The sequence below is a fragment of the Notolepis coatsorum genome (genome assembly GCF_963971535.1).
Source record: "Notolepis coatsorum genome assembly, chromosome: 2".
Classification (NCBI taxonomy): domain Eukaryota; kingdom Metazoa; phylum Chordata; class Actinopteri; order Aulopiformes; family Paralepididae; genus Notolepis; species Notolepis coatsorum.
In genome coordinates, this window is record NC_140166.1 from 14,939,083 (window position 1) to 14,953,224 (window position 14,142).

General features: G+C 41.7%; 1 protein-coding gene across 3 annotated transcripts in view; it reads left to right on the forward strand.

Moving 5' to 3' along the window:
- Positions 1-13,699, forward strand: part of cdc14b (cell division cycle 14B) — a 79,161-nt gene extending 65,462 nt beyond the window's left edge. For 2 of the 3 annotated variants that reach the window (XM_084309302.1, XM_084309303.1), the window contains exons 13-16: positions 1,795-1,842; positions 5,841-5,894; positions 6,725-6,866; positions 12,264-13,699. In XM_084309302.1, coding sequence (XP_084165428.1) covers positions 1,795-1,842; positions 5,841-5,894; positions 6,725-6,866; positions 12,264-12,284 — 265 coding nt within the window. In that variant the 3' untranslated portion in view covers positions 12,285-13,699. Of the gene's footprint in view, positions 1-360; positions 511-1,794; positions 1,843-5,840; positions 5,895-6,724; positions 6,867-12,263 lie in introns of those variants that run through there. The other variant, XR_014619435.1, reaches the window with a different exon arrangement.
- Positions 13,700-14,142: the final 443 nt, after the last annotated feature.

A 14,142-nucleotide genomic window follows, 5' to 3' on the forward strand; every position in this document is an offset into this window, starting at 1 on the left:
ACAAAGATGGTCTATGACTACAGCACACACAGTGTTAAAAACATCCCCAACGTGCTTGGTCTTCGCTGGGCCGCAAGGAATTCTGGGTATGCACATAGTCTCTCCCGTTTGATCTGGCCTGGTCCCAGTAGATAAACACGCCTGGTCCCAGTAAATAAACACGCCTGGTCCCAGTAGATAAACACACCAGATCAAACTGGTCCCAGTATATAAACGCACCACTAGAGGCTGTTCTGTTCTGTTCTGTTCTGTTCTGTTCTGTTCTGTTCTGTTCTGTTCTGTCTCGTCTTTCCTTCCTTTTCTGTTTCTGTTTTATGCTTGTCTTGTCAGACATCGTCTCCTCCCTGTTTTTCGTTGTAGACGGCTGGTAGGGTGGCTGCTCTGGTCGCTGTGTAGCCTTGGCCTGTGCTGGATTGTGTTTGGCTCCCTGCATATCTGTATAGGCGGGTAGGATTTTGAGTCCCTCAAACCCCCCGTCCCGTCGGTCCAGGGACACTAACTGAGAATGCTGTAAGTGAGTCCCCACCCCCTCTGCACCTCATCTTCCCCCCCCCCTCCTCTGCACCTTCCCGCCCAACCCCAAGTCTAGATTTACACACACACAAAAATCAATCAACCTCTCTTGGATGCGCTCTCCTTTCTGCAAGGGATTCAGATTAAGCTGAGTTTAGTGTGTTTTAATGTATTAGAGGGGAGGGCGCTTGTATAACACTTAAAGGAACACGCCAACATTTTGGGAAATTAGCTTATAGTCTTCTCCAGAGAGAGACAAGAAGATAGATACCAGTTTCCTCTCTGTGCGTTCAGTAGAAAGCTATCTGGCTGCACGTTAGCCTAGCTTAGCACAATGAATGAAAGCGGACAGTGCCGGTTAGCCTTCGGGAGAGGTTAGTTGGACAATGCCTAGGCTAACCGGCCATGTCCGCTTCCATTCATTGTGCTAAGCTAGGCTAATGTGCAACCAATGTTTTGGTTGTTGTACTTCTTTTAAATGAAGAGCAGGATGCCCTCTCTCGCTTTTTGTTACTTTTTTAAAATCATCCTCTGCTGCTTGGTTTTCTCACGGTCACGGTCCACAGGGTTGAGTTCCTCCAGGGTTGAGTTCCTCTGGGTTTCAGAGTTCCACAGGGTTGAGTTCCTATAAAGGTGGTATAGATACCATTCAGCCTCTAGATGTCGCACTAGAGCACCAGCATGTATCTAATCGGGTGCATTCCACGTGGGGAAATGGGAAGTAGTGAGCGGATACATGCCTGCAATATGTAAATAATAACATCCATTTTGGACCTGCAAACACTTAAAAATGTAAATGCTAAATTCAGCACCTTTCTAAAAGCTCTGTTGTCGATATATTATTATTATACATGTTTTATCTATAGCATGTTATTCCTATGGTTTCTTTATCCTATTGGCAGAGTTATTGGGGTTTTAAACAAGAAATTGTATAGTAAACTCTAGAAAATCCCTCCTAGATTCTGTCACTCGTCACCTTGATGGAACAGCTCCAGATTTGACATCTTGATTACATGAGATGTTGACAGATAATATTTAGACTGTCCTTTAGACCATATGAATAACACATAAGACTGCGTTCCCCTATAATATCTTCCTGCAGGCCATATCTGGTACACATTCAGCTTTGCATCTCTCTGGCTGCCACAGCTGTAGCTGCAGGAATGATTCCTCTGCATTGTGAAAAATTTTAACAATCCTGTTTGACTCTGGCACAAACCATCTGTGTTTTGCTCTCTCTAATGCAAAAGGTTTATTTGCTGCCTGTTGTTGTTTTTACAGGCAAGAAGAGAACAAGATTCACACCAGGTCATCATCACAGTCTCTAAGGTAAAGTGTTTGTGGTGCAGTAGCGTTCGCATCCGTGTCTCTATGAATGCAGTATAGGCCAAATGCAGACATTATATTCGATGAATACATTTCATTTTCATTTCTAACCTTTATATCAACGCATGAGAATAAAGCAACAACAGCGACTTACAAAACCAGACGGTTATCAATAGATTCATACACGACTAATAAGGATAAACAATACAAATCAGCTAAGACGGTTACAAGTCGATACACGGTGGTCGGAGGTCATACTTTTAAATGCAGCAAGAGAAGGAAGAAGCTTCAGTCAGTTGGAGGGCATTCCAGGTGTTGGAAGCATTAAAGGAAAACCTTTTTCCTAGTTAAGAGCAAACTGGAGGAACCTTAAGAACCCTTCATTTGAACGTGTAGACTAGGTTCCAAGATTCTATTCCAACAGTGTTGGTCTGGATGATGTAAGGGAGACGTTTACCAATAAGGGCTTTAGAAATAAACAAATACCAAAGATAGTTACGCCATTCTACCAGAGAAGGCCATCCAACCTTTTCATGAAGGACAGTTTTTTGTTTTTGCAGTGAAAGCTTGAAGCCAGCTTAGAAACAGACACATCATTGTCTAATAGATGATTGCTTGGTCCTCTGTTCCACTTTGTGTTTGCATGCGTGTGTGTTTTAGTGTTCAACGTTAAACTATTGTGCAACCTTATACTCTGTACTAAAACCCATTTGGAGCTTACCCTTGTGTTTGCTATTTTATTGAAATTGTGTTTTTAAGTTGCAGGACATTACAGCAAATGGCTTATTTTTTATTGCAAATGTTATTTTGTCATCCAGATGGGGGCCACAGCCCCCTTCCAGACCACCCCCTAGTTGAGCCACAGCCCCCCTTCAGACCACCCCCTAGTTGAGCCACAGCCCCCCTCCAGACCACCCCCTAGTTGAGCCACAGCCCCCCTCCAGACCACCCCCTAGTTGAGCCACAGCCCCCCCAGACCACCCCCTAGTTGAGCCACAGCCCCCCCCCCCAGACCACCCCCTAGTTGAGCCACAGCCCCCCCCCAGACCACCCCCTAGTTGAGCCACAGCCCCCCTCCAGACCACCCCCTAGTTGTGACTCAGCACCATCTTCTTTTGAAAATCCTGAAGAAAGACCAGGGCCCTCATTCATCAACGTGTTCTACGCACAGATCTGTGCTTACCCTGTGCGTACGATCATTTCTAAGCAAAGAGTGGGATTCATCAATTTCGATTTGAACTTGACTCCGTGCTTACATCTACGCACAGGTCGGACCAGGCGTACCTCGCGCCCAGTTGTAGAATATCGTTACTACGCATAAGCACTCCTCAGTCCTGCATTAGTTTCAAGGCGGAAATAAGCTTCCGTGCATTAGTGTTCAACTTCTGTATGACCCGTAATTCATTATAGTTCATTGTAAAATAGCGACAGTAGTGTAATTATAACGGGCTCACACGCGAACAAGAGGTTGGCCTGCTTGTTTGGCACGGGGGGGCAGACGCAAAACACCAACCTCCAAACGCGATTAGATATTGTTTCAAATAAAAAGCAAATTATTTTGTGTGTCATGTTTCCAAATAAGATTGGTCACGAAATGCTTTCTACTTCAATTTGTTGGTTAGAATAGATGACCTCCGTTGAAACTTCACTGAGACTAACAGTCTATTTGTGAGCTCCCGCACAGATGTGATGATAATAATAATAATAACAATAATAATAATAATAATAATAATAATAATAATAATAATAATAATAATAGCTTCATTTTATATAGCGCTTTTCAAGAGACCCAAGGTCGCTTTACATAGATAGGGGGGGGGGGGGGGGGGGGGAATAACAAAGTAACAAACATAGTGGACAGACACACAACATATATATATGATGATGGAATTCATTCAAGATCCTCTCCACCCTCGGGTCTTTGCCACCGCGGCACGGTCCATCGTGATATTGGAGATGGATCGAGCAATAGACTGTTACTGTAGCTGTCAAAGCTCCATCACAAATGCAGTTATGTGAATAGAAAGGGATTCCACTCAGTCAATGTTGCGATGCGCATTTGCCTGATACATGTTATTGCTGGATGCCGGGAGGAAGGCGATGCTGAATGTTTTCAATTCATTAAATAAAACGGATACTTTTTGCAAGGGTTTACTGACTGTCATACAAATGATCAACCAACTACATACTGTAACTTTTCAGTGCACGTTCTTATTTACATTGTGACAACAGCCTTGTGAGTTCCCGCAGTGACCCGCACACAGACATGATGGAATTCAAGTTCATGTTTGTATTGATCACATATAGGCAGGCTACACATGGCGTATCATACATGGCAGTAAGATTCATTGTTCTTGTATAGCTCTCGTATTATTGTTTATGTAGGCTACCCAATACTGACATCAAAATGGATTGTAGTATGCCTCTAGAAATCATATGCAGCAGGTAGAAAATTGACGGGAGATCCATCGCGATTTGGAATCAAATTGAGGAGAACTTTAATGAATCCCTGGGTATTAATCAAACAACACGGGAAAAGGCAGTCATATTCCAGCGCGGTCTTTATTAGCAGACAACAAAATAGATGCCTCTAAAAATCATATAGCCAATCGAACACAACTAATAAAGGCATTCATATTACAGCACGGTTATAATGACACACAACCAACGCCAAACAGTGGTCAACGAACAGTCTTTATTAGTATTTTGAGCTGTCCAGGCAGAATTGCAGCAATGGTCTTAGGGAGCCGTTGATATCTGACATCACCGTTTACAAATCCGCCTTTTATTTATCCCATAATACGCGATAGTGTCTTCTTGGTTCGACAGCAGTGAATTCTCCGTGGAGTTTCTCAGAGTACCGCTCTGGTCAGTCCATTATTTCACATCCCATGGGGGGTGTTTCCTCACTTTCATGACCATATATGGATAATCATGCACGAGCATTGACGGTAGAACAAAGTTCTACGGAGGAGCGTAGAGCCTGCGTACGCACCGTGTGATGAATCCCGACTTCCCTGTGCGTACACTAGTTCTGCATTCCGTGCTTACGTGTGGAAATAGAACATATTCTACGTCCACGTTGATGAATGAGGGCCCTGAAGTCTGAGGGCAGATTGTGAATCTTGGAGCAGGGTTGGGTTCCTTTTTTAGAACCTCTTGATCCTCAAGAATCCTCATTGAACTTTCTTCTGTAAAACAACCAGACTTTGAATAGGCTCAATTAACATTTCTGTAGAATCCTTAAAGTTAAATGAACTATCAAGATTGAAGAAAACAAAATGTTCCAACGCTTTGAAAGGTTTCTCTAAATCTGAGCAGAACTTTCCCTCTTACCGTTTGTAACGATGAGGATGTTCGATATAGTTTCATGTACGTCTCCGGGGACGGGTCTCCGGGTGAAACCACGTGACGTCCGACCACCTGTCCAATGTGTCCAAAGCGAGCACTTTCATCCAGAATGACCCTGTGGTCTCTCCCCAAAAAGATGCGCGTGCGTTTCCAGTAGGGATGCACCGATCCGATCTTGATATTGGATATCAGCCCCGATATGACAAAAATAACTGGATCGGGTATTAAAAAAAAATATATATATATGGATATTTTTTTAATAAATATAATATAATAATTAAAATTATAAATAACAATTCAGTACATTTATATCTGTTAATTTGTTACATTTTGTTTCACTAAGTTAGGAAAGTAATGTTTTAAGTCATGCCTGATGCACAAAAGAATGATCCCAGTCTCTTCCACACAGTGAGGCATACAGTTTATTAATTGAACAATGGGTATCGGATCTGTACTCTGTATAGGCCGATACCCAAAGCCCAGGTATTGGTATCGGGACTGAAAAAGTCGTATCGGTGCATCCCTAGTTTCTAGAAGCAGAGTTTTACCTACAAGATGATGTTGAAGAGAAAAGGCTCTGCGGGCGGCCATTTTGAAGTGTCTGTGTTTATCTTGTGTCAAACTGTGTGTGTGTGTGTGTGTGTGTTCAGGATCATCCTGAAGAGAAGCAGAACCTCACTGCCGACCAATGGGACGGGAGGAAGGTCAGTCAGTAGATCAGACACATTTAATTCCTGCGATTTATCCAGATGCTTATTTCAAGGCCAATTAACTGTGGAAAAAGAACGATACAATTATTGATGCTTTGAATAGTTTGACTTAATTCGTAATCTTGAGTTTTTATTATCATAGATGTCGTGTGATTTTCTTTCTTCATCAAGCACTTGACACAAATTTATTTACACCATATATATTTACACGCATGTATTCCAAAAAAAGAGAAAAAACTAAGAATTTTTGACATTGGTATGACATTTTATAAATAATGGGCACTACAAGCTAGTCAGTACCCATTATTACAAGCTAGTCGGTACCCATTATTACAAGCTAGTCAGTGCCCATTATTACAAGCTAGTCAGTACCCATTATTACAAGCTAGTCGGTACCCATTATTACAAGCTAGTCGGTACCCATTATTACAAGCTAGTCAGTGCCCATTATTACAAGCTAGTCAGTACCCATTATTACAAGCTAGTCGGTACCCATTATTACAAGCTAGTCAGTGCCCATTATTACAAGCTAGTCGGTACCCATTATTACAAGCTAGTCAGTACCCATTATTACAAGTTGGTCAGTACCCATTGTTTTCAATGTGGAATGCTAACGACACATGTTCATGGTAGCTAAAGGATAACTAATATTGAATTGTCACATTAATCTGTTTCACGGCATAATTTCATGTCACTTTTTAGAGGTTATGAGTGCAGAGAAATATCTTTTTGAAAAGCGCCGCCGTAAGGACGAGATGTAAACGAGAGCCACTCGTGGGTCGGTTTTCATATTGCATTTTAACCCCTTCCCTTCTCCCTGGCAGCTCCCTGTGTCACACCAGGCTGGCCAGGTCGCTAGGCAACTTGCACGTAGTGGCCGGAGACAGAGAGCTGTTGTGCTGCGAGCCCTGTGGTGCCCGTAGAGACGCCAGTCTGACCAACCTATACATACAGGCCCCGCTGCAGGCAAGCTCCCCGCAGTCACTGTGTTCATGATGAAGCCTGACGTTCAGAGATGTTGTGGATGAGCACGGCCAGACTGTTGCTGGCTGCCTCGTGCCTTATGTGCCACTTTTTAACCCTTTCACTGCCGCACTACCAAAACGGTTAACCCTTTCACCGTGACAATTCACAGAAGGTTAACCCTTTCTGCCACTGCCACACGACAGCCTGTTAACCCTTTCACTGGCGACCGTCGGTTGTGTGATAGTAAAGGGTTAACCTTCTCTCGTGTGGCAGTGAAAGGGTTAACCTGATCTCTTATCAGCAAAACAGTAATTTTGCTCCTAATAATTCTCCCTGCTCCGGCTGACAGAGGGCTCCTCGCATGCATCCTCTCTGCTCCCGGAACGGGCGTCTGCCAATTATTATTGGCTATAGCTCCTCTCTCTCTCTCTCTCTGCGCTGCTCACGTCCTGCCTCTGGACTATAATCACCTCAATAGGTGCGTCTGTGACTTTTACAGACTCACCTGTCAACAGGTGTCTGTGACTTTTACAGACTCACCACAGGTGTCTGTGACTTTTACAGACTAACCTGTCAACAGGTGTGTCTGTGACTTTTACAGACTAACCTGTCAATAGGTGTGTCTGTGACTTTTACAGACTAACCTGTCACGGGTGTGTGTGACTTTTACAGACTAACCTGTCAATAGGTGTCTGACATTTACTGACTAAACTGAAAGCCTGTCTCATTTCCTGCTCCTTGCTCGTCTCTGTTTCTGCTCTATAGCGGAAGCCCTGCCTTGAGGGGAAGGAAAGCCCGCTGCTCTTTACAACCGATGCGCTTTTCCAGGCTCTGGTATCTACCTCCTATCCTCCTCTCTTTCCACGTGTACACGAAGGCTGCGCAATATGGACAAAACATCACCGCAATTATTCAGACGGATTGTTAATACAACTTTTTAAAGTCTAGTGTTTAGCCTAGACTTACCTTTTTGATGCGGTTTAAAATGGGGGACGCACCGATCCGACTTTCAGTCCCGATACCTGGGCTTTGGGTATCGGGCCAATATCAAATACAGATCTGACCCATTACTTTTAATGAACAGTATAGACTTTGACCGTCATTTTGGGGTCATTGGACAACAGTTATTGAGATATAATACATTTTCCCCGTCAGAGAGTTGACGTGTCAATAATGCAGCAAATCAAGTCACTTTGCGTCCTGTTTCTTGGTATCGGATTTTAGTATCATCTGAAATTCTCTCCTACCGATATTCTATTTTAGCCCGATATCGGACCGATATCCAGTATCTGTGCGTCGCTGGTTTAAAACACGTTGCCCAGCTATCTCAAGCATTATGCTGGTGTCCCCCTGCGGATTAATGTCAACATACATACAGGGTCTATTGAACTCATTGATTAGGCCTAACAAAAATAATAGTTGGTTTCAGGTTGGTTGTCAGTTTGGCCATGGGTAGGTAGGGAATTTTTTTTTTATTTTTTTTTTTTTTTTTTTTTTTATTCTTTCCCACGGCGACTATGGATAGGGAATTTCTTTATTTAATTAACCCTTTCACTGCCACACGACAGAAGGTTAGCCCTTTACTATCACACAACCGACGGCGATGCTCCATCATTAGCATCATTAGCTAATGATGCTAATGATGGAGCATCGCCGTCGGTTGTGTGATAGTAAAGGGCTAACCTTCTGTATTGTCACAGTGAAAGGGTTAACCGGCTGTCGTGTGGCAGTGAAAGGGTTAAAATGTTCACAACAACATGGATGCATGTACTCTGCCAGCATGTTTAATATCCATAATACTAAATGTTTGACTAAGATTTCTATGAAACTTTATTCTTAAAAAAAAAAAAAAAAAAAAAAAAAAATGATTTTTTTTTTTTTTTTAATATATAATTTTTTTTTTAAACTCATAAAATATATTGGGTCGCACCTAAATCGGCAGGGTCGGTCGGCAACCTGAAACCAACCATTATTTTTGTTAGGCCTTATCAATATGAATGTGATATATTGTTCAGCCTTGGTATACATTGTTTAATAAGAGCCTGTTGCCTCTTTGTCTTCCCAAATGATATGGTGTCTTTGGCTGCTTGTACATGGGACAACAGAAGCTATTTGCTGCGCAGACGTGATCGTCTACTGGCCGTTTTAAATCGGTAGAAACAATGTTGAATCTGATGTTTGCTTTTAGACAACAATGAATACTAAATCTATGTGGTGCCTGTCTAACTTCAGCCTTTGATATGAGGTCCATTTGGTCATTCTCCATGCGTTTGAGAAGCGGTCACCTTTGAGCTGTCGTAAACCTCTTTGGTGCGATGAATAGAAAACAACCTGAAGAACCGTATAACTCCATCTGCAAGGTTTTGGACTGTGTGTATTTACAGTATAAAGTCAATCCAAATCACTTGGGAGCGTGAATGTGATGCATCACCACAGAGTATCCAGCCTCTACTAGGGATGTGATAATACTAGGAAGAATAGTAATAGTCCTTTTTGGAAATCGTTTTCTTTTTATTTTGTAATGGCCTATTCAAAACATTCTAAAAACGTTACGGTTTGCCAAAATAACCTTCAAAATGTTAAAAATAAAATGAACTGTTTTCCAAATGGGAGAGCTTAGTTTTTGTAAACCACTGAAATAAGAGGGAAGCTCACTCATTTTATGGAGCACTGTAATGGAGGTTGCTGTTCTGCCGGTCACCGCTAGGTGCTCCAATATAATAAGGAATGGAAAAGCCTGTACCTTGCGGATTGAAGATTGCGCTGCATAAGGAATACGGTATGGAACTCTGCTGCGAATGGCACGTAACTATCGATCCGTCAATGAACGGATATATATAAATTTGATGGAAGGTATTACTGTCTGTTGCTTTATTTTTTAATTAGAACCTAATGTAATCGTGTATTTGCACTTGGCTTTGCGGATGGTAACGTATCCATCAGTTCACCCTCCAAACATTTCTGTCCAGACATGACATTAACTCATTAGGCGCCAATAACGAGTATACTCGTGTTTCGCCGTCAAGCGTTGCGTGCCAATAACGAGTATACTAGTTTTTGGATCCTTTGATATTTTTCCTTTGATACCCGTTCTATATGGTCAGCCGGAGCCCTCTAGGTCTCCCTGGCTCATCTGCCTACGTTGGAATTGCAATGACGATCGAATCTCACCACGAGGCAGTAAGCTTAGGCACTCTTTCAAAGTTGGTTAAGGTTAGAGTTTGTCTTAGAGCATGGCGATAGAACACCAGCCCTGATTCCAAACTCTAACCTTAACCAACTTCGAAAGAGTTGCCTAAGCTTAACCAGTGATAAACTAGGCGTTAGGTAGTTTGCTGCTGTTCGACGCGGAAATAACGCGGACAAAAGACCTCAGGAGCTAGAGGGTGGGGGGAAGGGACTCGTGGCCCCACCCTCCGGTGGCCACAAGCAGCTTTGGCTAACAGGGAAGGCTTTTTGGATAACAGTTAGGCTGCAACAACACCAAGCGGGCCACAGGAGAGATCATTAGAATAATGAATTTAGTTTCTTCAAAGACTTTCAAATTGTTTCCATCTTGTACGAGTCTATGTTTATGAAAATAAACATCACGATCTAAGGAAAGAGATCACGTTGCCAGTGTCGAATTCTTTTTGAGACGAACGCATCCACGGGGTAGGATAGAGGGAATCAGTCGGTACGATAAGAAAGAGATAAACACAATGCAGAAAACTTCACGGAACCACAGGTGACGAGGTGATACTGGCTGATTACCGAAGAATCCAACAATAGCTATAATACAGACCACACGATGGGTCTGCAATAGGGGTGGAATGGTACGCATTCGAACCGTACACCGTTTGATACGACCTCCACGGTTCGGGGCATGTGTGTATTGTTCGGTTATAACGTAGCTGCAAGCTAGGCTAACGTTACGTTAGTCCCGCGAGCTAACTGTGGAGTCACTTCGCTGTGTTGCATTAGTTCCATTAGTGGGGAAGGGGGTGTATATTGACGAGGCTTGACAAGAGGTTCAAAGATAACTTCACATTTATTGGCTGTTGGTTTATATTATATCATTAGGTCTTCTCCTTCCAACGCTGTGTGTTACTGTTGACTATTTACTTCCTTGTGTGACGTCACTTCAAATACGGCTACCAGGACACTCAAATAGCAAAAGCGAGTCGAGTCGATTAGGTACCATGCAGTGAAAAGCGGCATAAGAGAATACTTCATAATGTTTCATGCAATTAAAAAAAATGTTAATATATATTTAGTACACATGATTTATTTATTTTAAATAACAGTGACTTTTCCTTTTTTGATAAGAAAGTCTAGTGCTGGTTGAGCATATTCATACTTTATGTTGAAGGCCTTTGTCTATAATGTGCCCACAAAAATAGAAAAGGTTTAATTATTTTGTTTGTTTGCATTAAGTTAATACTTTGACAAATGTTGCCTATATTTTTCAGTCAGTTCGGTCTTTGTGTGCCAAACATTATTAAAGGTAAACTTTTTTTTTTTTACCAAATAAATGAGAAGCATGTTTAAATCAGCAATGCCTCCCCTCTCTCTCCTAGCTCTACAGTCACTGTCAAAATAATGTGCCTGATGTCAAACTGCCTCATTCTTTCAGTTTTTGCATGACTATGTCCTTGAGAACAACTGAAAAGTTGGATTATCTTTAGGCTATATATCTTATGCTGATGTATATGGTATTTTTGGAGTGTTAAATTTTTTTTAAATAAAAAACAACGTATCGAACCGAACCCAAAACCGTGAAACCAAAACCGTGATACGAACCGAACCGTAGATTTTGTGAACCGTTCCACCCCTAGTCTGCAAACATCGCTAACATGGTCAATAACGCTGGCGCCAGGCGGTACAGATGGGGAAAGTGGGTGGCGCCCAAAGAGTTAATGCTGTGCAACAACCGGATACTCCTCATTGAAAATTTATTAAAAACAGCCTTTAGACGGTCAGACACAACGGATGAATAAAGCCGCATACTGTTATACAAGAACACAACATAGTGAACAGCCATCTCCGCACAATTGTGGTACTGAGACACCGTCACAGCCTTACATTGAGATATATTTTGTGGTGAATTAAACCATAATTATGACATATCGTTTTTTAAGTCGATGGGTCTACATCAGAATCTCAAAAACCGACGACTCGATATATTCCAACTTGTCGACTAGCAAAAAAAAAAATCTTTCACATCCCTAACCTCTACTGTCTTTAACGAATGAATGAACATAACACTCTTAACTTACAATATTTTAGATAATATAGTTAGAAAACCTTGTTGCTTTGAGTTATATGGTTCTTCATAAGGTACTCTGAGGTTGTGTAGAATTATCCGTGTTGCTGCTTCCATTGAACACAGTTCTGTTCTCCCTTTTGTCCCTTCAGTCACTCCATTCCCAAAGCTAGAACCCCTCTGCTGCGCTGAACCTGAGGACCCCATCAGCCGGAGCAGGCTTCTCAACGGACACCTCTACACAAGTCCTACCCCGCTGTTTGGAAAAGATACTGTATCTATTTTCTTTTTAAAGAAGGATCAGAACTGAATGAATTTTCTTAACCAGTTCAACGTGCACAGTTGTTTATGGATAAAGGGAGTATGTTAATGGAACATTTGTTTTTTGGTCTCCGTTTTGAAATCAAGAATCTGAGTAATGTCAAGTGAGTCATATGTAAATCATGTTTAGTTGGTTTGACATAAATTGCCAATTTTTTTCCTTTTTATTATTATTATCAAAAAGCACTTCGGTTTTATAAAAATGTCTTAAACATCATGAAAACGTCACAAATAGCCTCGTATTTACCTGGTTGTTTACATATTTGTCGAAGCATGCAGTAGAAACCGTCAACAATCATCCTGAAAAGACCAGCTTTTGAATGTGTTATCAGGAAGATCTGAAAGCTTACTGTCTGAAGGACAAACTGTCTGAAAGCTCACTGTCTGAAGGACGGAAACTGTCTGAAATCTCACTGTCTGAAGGACGGAAACTATCAAATTATTAATCCGTTATCTCAATACTTAATGCAATATCGATGTCTGTGGCCATTTATGTGTGTTCTGCTATCATTTAACCTTTTGTAGTGCTCTGCTGACGTTCAAGTTCAAAATGCTCTTAGCTTGTGTTCAAAGTGCCTCCTGGATGGTATGTAGTCGGCGCTTGATGGCACAAGCCTCTGTTAAGTTTATGGATCAAGTCCATTGGGAATGTGTATGTAGATCCACCAACATGAGCAAAGCCTGGTCCAGCCCTTGGGGCTTTGAAATCTTTCATTTTAACTTTTAAGAACCCTCACATTAGGACATGAAATAATTTTTAATGTTTTTCCATGATTTAATTTTTTAATTACGTTTTTCCTGGTTGTCCTGCTCTGGAACGGGCACCCACGAGCCACAGTTTAGGCATCGCTGCTCTAGCTGATCACGGCATAATGAGAGCATTCTCTGGTCGGGAGTCATGCCACAGAATTCCATCCGGTCTACCTGTTACAATACAGTATTGTACAGCAGCCTTCCCAATATGTCAGCTTACACAACATGTCTTGTTTTTGTCATTGTCCATTGAAGCTTAAAGTGTTTTTTTTAGCTTTGTTTTAAAAGTGTAAATATGACTGTCAAACATTTGATATACTTAAAAGCAGAATTTGTATTTTGTAAATATTTTGTACTACAACTACTTGTTTAAGTGAATCATCCTAATAGATCAGCGATATGTACACAGGAAATGGTCCTAAATGGGGCCTCTTGTCTAATCATGTTGGTGCGCTAAACATCTGCTCAAAGCACATGGAATCCAGAATTTTCCAATAAAGCATCATACTCTGTAGTTTGTCTCATTCTATCTTGGCTCACAACCGGGTTGAGGGGAATCGGATGCAGAAACCGTTGGAAGGAGGCTCAACTGGCAAGCCTCCCTGCTCAATTCTGACTTATTGCTCCGATCACATTTCGTTGTTTAGCTGTTCACATTACTATTATTTATAAATGTGGCCAATATCAGATATCACACTCCTGAACTGACATGCATGCGCAAAGGAACAATAACGAACATGGATGTAAACATGGAGGACACTGAAGTCAAAGTTAATAGTTTAATTTATACTGTGATAATGGGGGAGGTGAGACGGTTCTTTGAAAATGCTTTCAGACAGACTGGTTGTGATACATCATACGTCCCCTCAAGATTTGCTTGTACAGAAGTATCACCCCAAATACAAATACGCCTCACTGACCACCTCCATCACAGCTGTCTTCCATGTTTGTATTCAG